This window comes from Nannobrachium achirus (genome assembly GCF_963921795.1).
Source record: "Nannobrachium achirus genome assembly, chromosome: 9".
NCBI lineage: Eukaryota > Metazoa > Chordata > Actinopteri > Myctophiformes > Myctophidae > Nannobrachium > Nannobrachium achirus.
In genome coordinates this window covers 4,695,785-4,703,686 of record NC_137818.1, presented here as the reverse complement: position 1 = coordinate 4,703,686, position 7,902 = coordinate 4,695,785, and the positions used below count along the sequence as shown (strand labels likewise).

At 44.4% G+C, this 7,902-nt stretch overlaps 1 protein-coding gene across 1 annotated transcript in view; it reads left to right on the top strand.

The window, feature by feature from the left end:
* The window catches only part of itpr3 (inositol 1,4,5-trisphosphate receptor, type 3), a gene marked incomplete at its 5' end in the record, with an annotated part of 142,829 nt that extends 135,172 nt beyond the window's left edge, over positions 1 to 7,657 (top strand). Inside the window, 3 exons of the mRNA XM_080734091.1 lie at positions 3,251 to 3,411; positions 4,596 to 4,757; positions 6,732 to 7,657. Of these exons, the coding sequence (XP_080590217.1) occupies positions 3,251 to 3,411; positions 4,596 to 4,757; positions 6,732 to 6,848 (440 nt within the window). The 3' untranslated portion in view covers positions 6,849 to 7,657. The remainder of the gene's footprint in view (positions 1 to 3,250; positions 3,412 to 4,595; positions 4,758 to 6,731) is intronic.
* Between the last annotated feature and the right edge of the window lie 245 nt (positions 7,658 to 7,902).

Below are 7,902 nucleotides of genomic sequence, written 5' to 3'. Positions count from 1 at the left end.
TTATCTCTGCTTCTTTTCCCAAAATGGACCATAGCTTACACACAGATCATCATGTTTTCTATGGACCATAGCTTACACACAGATCATGTGTTTTCTAGGGACCATAGCTTACACACAGATCATGTGTTTTCTAGGGACCATAGCTTACACACAGATCATGTGTTTTCTAGGGACCATAGCTTACACACAGATCATGTGTTTTCTAGGGACCATAGCTTACACACAGATCATGTGTTTTCTAGGGACCATAGCTTACACACAGATCATGTGTTTTCTAGGGACCATAGCTTACACACAGATCATGTGTTTTCTAGGGACCATAGCTTACACCAGGGGTCCTCAACCTTTTCTGCCCGCGACCCCCAAAATAATCACATTTTGACTCGCGACCCCCGGCCCTTACGGAGCCCAAGGAGCGACAGGTTTAGTGTGTTGAGTTTATCAAATATTCCTGCCAAGTATGCCAGGGCACAAACCCAGCGAGGGTCACTCAAGTGGGCAGCAAGGGGAGACTGATGCTCTGTTAAAAACACCCGCACCTCCTCACGCAGTTCAAACAGTCTGGTCAGTACTCTGCCCCGTGAGAGCCACCTCACCTCTGTGTGGAAAAGTAGGGTTTCATGCTCAGATCCCATTTCTTGGCAGAGTGTTGCAAATAATCTCGATTGTAGAGGGCGGGATTTGATAAAATGTACTATTTTAATTGCCGTTTGTAGCACATCCTGCAGCTCTGGTGGTAGGGGCTTACTCGCCAGTGCTTCGCGGTGAATCATACAATGTGTGAATTTAATATGGGGCGCCACCTCCCCAACTTTGGCTTTTAATCCCTTTCTTGATCCCTGCATAGCACCAGCTCCATCTGTGCACACAGATTTGCAGTGTTTCCAACTTAGTCCCTCTTCGCGCAGTTTACTGTCCACTGCATTAAAGATGTCCTGTCCAGTGCACGTCCCCTCCAGGGGCATGCAAAACAGCAGCTCTTCATTTATTTTTCCTTCATGGCTGTACCTTGCCAAGACAAGCAAATTGGCGCAGTTGGCAACGTCCGTCGATTCGTCCATCTGCAGTGAAAACGACCCACTTTTCTTCATTCGCTCAGTGACCTGACATTTAATGTCATTTGCCATTTCACCAATACGCCTGCACATAGTGTCATCTGACAACGGGATGGTCTCAAAGGATTTTGCTATTGCGTCACCATGCATATGCCTTGCCATTGCCTGCGCTGCTGGGCGGATGAGCTCTTCTGCGATCGTGTATGTTTTTTTCTGTTTGGCCACAATATGTGCCACTTCAAAAGAAGCTGCCAGTGCTTTGGAAGGGATTGACACATATTCAGTTATTGTTTTCGTTTTGCAGCAATGTTTGCAGAACAACATGCCGGCTCATCTTCATCTTTATCGTCACCTGTTGTTGTAGTTTTCTGATAACCCACTTGTCCATGACTTTTATATTGTGGTCATACAATGTTTTATTTATTTTCTACCTGGGTGGTTTCGCTCACGTGCGTGGCTGTCCAGTTAAATTGAGTTTCCGGGTTAAGGGAGGAGGAGGATCACGTGCTGCTACACAAAGCACATAGCCAGGCCCAGGACACACTGTCACACACACATCCATTCCACTCTCCCACTTTGTCGATTTTTCGCTATGAAAAAGTTTTTATAAAAATGTTTTCCAGGCGTTTTTCTTTTTTTTTTTTTTTTTTCAATTTTCATTTTTTTCATTTTTTTTTTTTTTTTTACCAAGAAATCTGGCGACCCCCCCAAAATGTTTGGCGACCCCCCTGGGGGTCGCGACCCACAGGTTGAGAACCACTGGCTTACACACAGATCATGTGTTTTCTATGGACCATAGCTTACACACAGATCATCATGTTTTCTATGGACCATAGCTTACACACAGATCATCATGTTTTCTATGGACCATAGCTTACACACAGATCATCATGTTTTCTATGGACCATAGCTTACACACAGATCATCATGTTTTCTATGGACCATAGCTTACACACAGATCATCGCGGCTGAATCTTTTCTTCTCCACGTGAAAGAAAGTACTTTGAACGGCCGTGCACAACGTTGCCAACGAAAATCAGGTAAAAACAATAGGAAAGATCCATGGCAACTAATCTACAATTAGTTATGGCAAAACTAGGGCTGCCCAAGTGTTAATGGCCCTGAAAGTTCCTTCATGGCCATGCACACTCACAGCTGGATGTTCTCACTGGCAATAAAGATACTTCTGCCTACTCATAGATACGTCATGTCCAAGTATGAGAGAAAAGGGGAATGCAATACCCTTGTTTGGCCCGGGAAAATCTCTGACGTGTGTCTCAAAGAACATATTATTGGCAGAATCGTGGAAAGTTTAGAATATTGGCGGTCCCGTTTTCACTCTTCACTAGATCGGTGGTGGTTGCATTACAAGCAGGAAAAACTTGGTGGTTTTCATAGTTTTGTGGCTGCAGTTGAAGCCATGCAGCTTAACTTGGATTGTAGCTTTTGTAGATTTTGTAGCAGCGACACGCGACAAATGTATCCTTCTTGTTGCTGGGCTTCCATTGAACGATGTGGACACTGAAACAACATCAATTCAGTCAATCAGTTGATCAGTCGTGTGTTGAGGAGTGTTTCAGGTCTGGAGCATGAAGAGTTTCACAATAAAACAGTGTTTTATTGTGTCAGGTCTGGAGAGAGATACAGTTGTGCTCGAAATTATTCAACCCCCTCTGACAAATGTGTTCATTAGTGTAGCCACTGTTCCTTTGACTTACAACTTGTCAACTCTGCTCAAAACTGTACTTTTTGGGACATTCAGTGTCTTTGCAATTGTTTCATATCCCTTTCCTTTTTTTTTACAAAGCAATAATCTCTTCTCTGAACTTTTCTGACCATTCCTTTGACTTAGACCATGTTTCTAACTGCTCTAATCACAGTCAACACACTTCTAGTCAGGCCAGATGGCACATCTGATGCAACTATTTAAGCCCTTGATTAGTCGATTGCAGTTTATCACAGATGTTTTCAGGTGTAATTAAGAGTTGAATAATTGAAAGTGAAAGTGGCGTTGAAAGTGGCATTTAGCATTGAATTTGAAAAAAATAAATTGAGCTATTTACATTGTTCTTGTATGATTTATTTATTTCATTCAGTTGTCAGTTTGTTAATTTAGCCAATAAACCAGATTTGCAGAGAGATCATTTTGAGCACAACCGTACATTTGATAATAAAACAGTGTTTTATTGTGTCAGGTCTGGAGCGAGATAAGTTTGACAACAAGACGGTGTCGTTTGAGGAGCACATCAAACTGGAGCACAACATCTGGAACTACCTGTACTTCATCGTTCTGGTGAGAGAGAAGAACAAGACCGACTACACTGGACCTGAGAGCTACGTGGCTCACATGATCAAGGTGCACGCACACACACACACACACACACACACACACACACACACACACACACACTGAGAGCTACGTGGCACACATGATCAAGGTGCACACACACACACACACACACACACACACACACACACACACACACACTGAGAGCTACGTGGCTCACATGATCAAGGTGCACACACACACACACACACACACACACACACACACACACACACACACACACACACACACTGAGAGCTACGTGGCACACATGATCAAGGTGCACGGCTGCACGCATGCATGCACACACGCACGCACACATGCACGCACGAATGAACGAACGCACACACGCACGCATGCATATATGCACACAGCGCCACACAGATCTGGACTGGGTTCCACGGCCAAAAAAAACTATTTTCAAGCAGCATCCTGAGAATTTGTTTAACCACATGGGCCCTAGTGTGCCTGTTGTGTTCTGTTGTGTTGAAACATTGAGCAACAAACACAGATTCTGTGTAAAGGGGGAAACAAAGGTTCAACCAAGTTAGGGCATTCACGAATAGTGATTATTAGTAATCGAATTATTCGACCTCAAAGTATTCGAATAGTCGAATATTCGACTATTTGGTGAATGCCCTAAACCAAGTATAGGTGCATAGGGTTACAATTTATTATTTACTGTACAATTTAGGCATTTAGCAGACAACATCAATACATCAAATACATAGAAATATCAATCTAGGCAAAAATAACATGGCTAGACCGAGCATGAAAACCTAAGAAATGCTATCTATCTCTCATGTGTGGTCATTTGGGGGGGTAGGCGAGTGCTACGGTATGTGCTATGGGCCTTGGAGGAGTCTGAAGAGGTGAGTCTTCAGACCACGGTGGAAGCTATGGAGGGAGTGAGTTGAGTTTATTCCACAGTTTGGGGGCCAAGAGGGCAAATTGTCAAGGACGAGTGGATCTTTGTCCTGGGGTTCACATCATGTGGTTTGAATAGGTTTTGTGTGGAGGCTGGAATAGAAAGCAGCTGCATTTTGTTAAAGTATGTGTGTGTGTGTGTGTGTGTGTGTGTGTGTGTGTGTGTGTGTGTGTGTGCGTGTGCGTGTGCGTGTGCGTGTGTGCGTGTGCGTGTGTCTGTGTCTGTGTGTGCGTGTGCGTGTGTGTGTGTGTGTGTGTGTGCGTGTGTCTATGTGTGTGTGTTCCAGAACAACAACCTGGACTGGTTCCCCCGCATGCAGGCCATGTCTCTGGTGGTAACCGACGGCGACGGGGAGCAGAACGAGATGAGGATGTTACAGGACCGTCTGATGACCACCATGAAGGTGGTCACCACCCTGACCTCCCAGCTCAACGACCTGAAGGAACAGGTACACACGCACGCACGCACGCACGCACGCACGCACGCCCGCACACGCGCGCACGCACGCACGCACGCACGCACGCGCGCACACGCACGCACGCACGCACGCACGCACGCACGCACACATACACACATACACACACTCACTCACACTTGCAATTTTCAATGCAAAGGAGCTTTATTGGCATGAGAAAACATACGTTTACATTGCCAAAGCACAAGTGTACACATACGATCAATCAATACATTACAATTACAACAAAATATGTACAATTTGAAGTGAGTAAACTACTTTTCATGTATGGAGATTACTGGATGCAGACTGGTGCAGGGATAAATAGTCTACACAATGATCAGTAGTCTTTAACACATCGGGTGCTCCTGGATTTGCCCATTTATCCCCTCTAAGCGCCCAGGCCCACCACCATTGTGGCGAATCCGGCCCTGCTGCGTCAATGCATGCGTAATGACGTCACTTGGTCACATGAGCGCAGACAGGATGTTATTGTGTAACTTACTGTAAGGGCTAGTGTTGATCATAGCTGTTCATTGCCGATCAAAATTTGGACATTATGCCGCATGCGGCCACAGTTTAAGCCATAAAACAAACATCAGAGATAAAGGGCGTTAAAGATGGGGAAATGCATTGGAGTATACGGACTAAAACAGCCGCGCGATGCTCTCAGCGTCGACTCGAAGCGACTAGCGGCTAATGGGCTACATCCAGGCGCAGCCCCAACGTAACGGTGAGGTTTAAAGTTAATACTGTAAGTACAGTAAACAGGTCAACGCGCCGTGGGCCTCCAGCGACATCAAAGAGATTGTCGTGTAGACACCTCGTGGGCGCCCGGTGAGTTAAGGTGGTTGGGTTCCATTTGACATCCTTCTCCTATCACAGCAGCTCACGCATCTTGCTGCCTTTCTCGATCCCAAGACTGTGCTCACTGAGTCTGTACCTAGTCACGATGTTTCTTTGTTTTGGGTCTGTCACCTTGCTCATCTATTCTGCCACAGTGTATTCTCTGTTTAGGGCCAAATAGCATTCTAGTTTGCTCTGCTTTTGGGTTGCTTCTCTCTAATGTTGGGTATCTTTCCTTTTGCTGTTTAATTGCGACTGAAGGTCTCAGTTTACCATGAGAAATGTCGCAGCTTGTCTCTGTGTCAGTCAGTCAGTCAGTCAGTCAGTCAGTCAGTCAGTCAGTACACATTTGCTATTGCTAGGTTCCCTTCTCACTGTGACATCAGAGGTGATATCACAGGTGACATCACCTATGTAAATGTCCATATATGGGTATTCCCCAGAATCGCTTTTATGCCCATATATGAAGATCCCTGATGTCATTGATATATATCACTGGCCAGATGGCCAAACCATGGCCCATATCTGTGTGGCAGGCATCAAACCCAGGCCCTAACTCGCCAAGGCTCTGCTTGGCTTTTCTAATTAACATATCTTTTATGCCCATATATGGAGATCCCTGTCTCCATGCAGGGGTCTCCATATATGGGTAACTGGTCCGATATGCATCACTGGCCAAATGGCATGTCGCCCTGAGGCGTCTTACTTTCGTTTAGTCCATTGAGTGTTCTGTCACGCACGCACGTACGCGCGCGCACACACACACACACACACACACACACACACACACACACACACACACACACACACACACACACACACACACACACACATTAAAACCATAGACATAGAAAGGTAGACGCCTCCTTCGGCTAGGGAGTGTATGCATTTAGCAACTAAGGGAATCTTCATCGCTTCCGTGTTAATTGCTTCCGCGTGCGTCACACATATGGAAGTCGGTAACCAATCAGAGGCAGTTGAAATGAATTGTAGTCCTTGTATAAGTCCCGGAAAAGACACGCTGTAATTGGCCAGTAGTCAGTTTGACTGACAGCGTTCAATTAACTGCAAGGCGAACGAGGCTCTTTATATCTGTGATTTAAAACGGAGTGTTTCCTGCAGATGACCGAGCAGAGGAAAAGGAGGCAGAGGATGGGCTTCGTGGACGTCCAGTCAGGAGCGGGCGCGGCGCTGCCCCCTAGTGCTGCCGGAGGGAACCACCAGATCCACAAATCATGAGGAACACACCCACTGTAAACCTCCCCCTGGTGGCGAAACAAAGAACTTCTGGGGACTCAGATTAACTGTAAACAGACTGTTGACTCTAAACGAATCTGCAAAACATAGGGATGGACGGCTCGGTTTCTTCTTTTGAGTTGCCGCTCCGTCCAGGTGAAGCGTTCATCGGTGGGGTTGTAAGTTAGATTTTAAGTTAGATTTTAAAGGACAACTTTGTTTTTTTACAACAAGGGTTCATATTTTATTTAGATAGTCATTAGAGAAAAGAAAAGATGAGTATTAAAATGTTTTCATTTACTTCTTTCTATCGTTTTAGTGATTTTAACCATTTTGATTTGCATGCAAGCCCCCAGGTTGGGGGCATGCATGTAAGTGGCTAAATATGTATTTTTAGACACAATAAGCCCATTCCCAAGATGCACCGCAATCTTTCATGGGCAGATGTGACTTATGGGGGCTGGTGTAAATAGTAACAAAGACATTGCTGGCTTATTGTGTCTAAAAAGCCAAATTTAGCCACTTGTATGCATGCCTCCACCCACTGAAATCAAAATACTAAAATTGCTAAAACAATAGAAAGCAGTAAATGAAAACATTTTAACACTCATCTTTTCTTTTCTCTGATTACAATCTAAAATATGAACCCTTGTTGTAAAAAAACAAAGTTGTCCTTTAAGTTACATTTTGTCTCCACTTTGACGCAGGTTGTTTCTATCCAACTTTTATAAAATAAAACGAATGTTTCTTTTATCGTTATTTATAACATTCTTTCTTCGTCAAGAACACGTTTTCTTCTTGAGAGCGTAGCAACGCACAGCAGTTTACTGATAACAGCACTCCTTGGTGTGGTTTTATTATTAACCCATTTAGGCCTGAACACATTATGATGCAATATTTTATGCTTTAAATCTAAAAAAATAGCAGATATACAAGCTCTGCCGCGCTGCGAGCTTGTAGATCTGCTATTTTTGAAAAATCGTGAAAATTTTAATTTTGACCCGATTCTAGAAGTGTCTTTTGAATCCTTCTTAAGGTTTTTGGAAAAAACTATGTT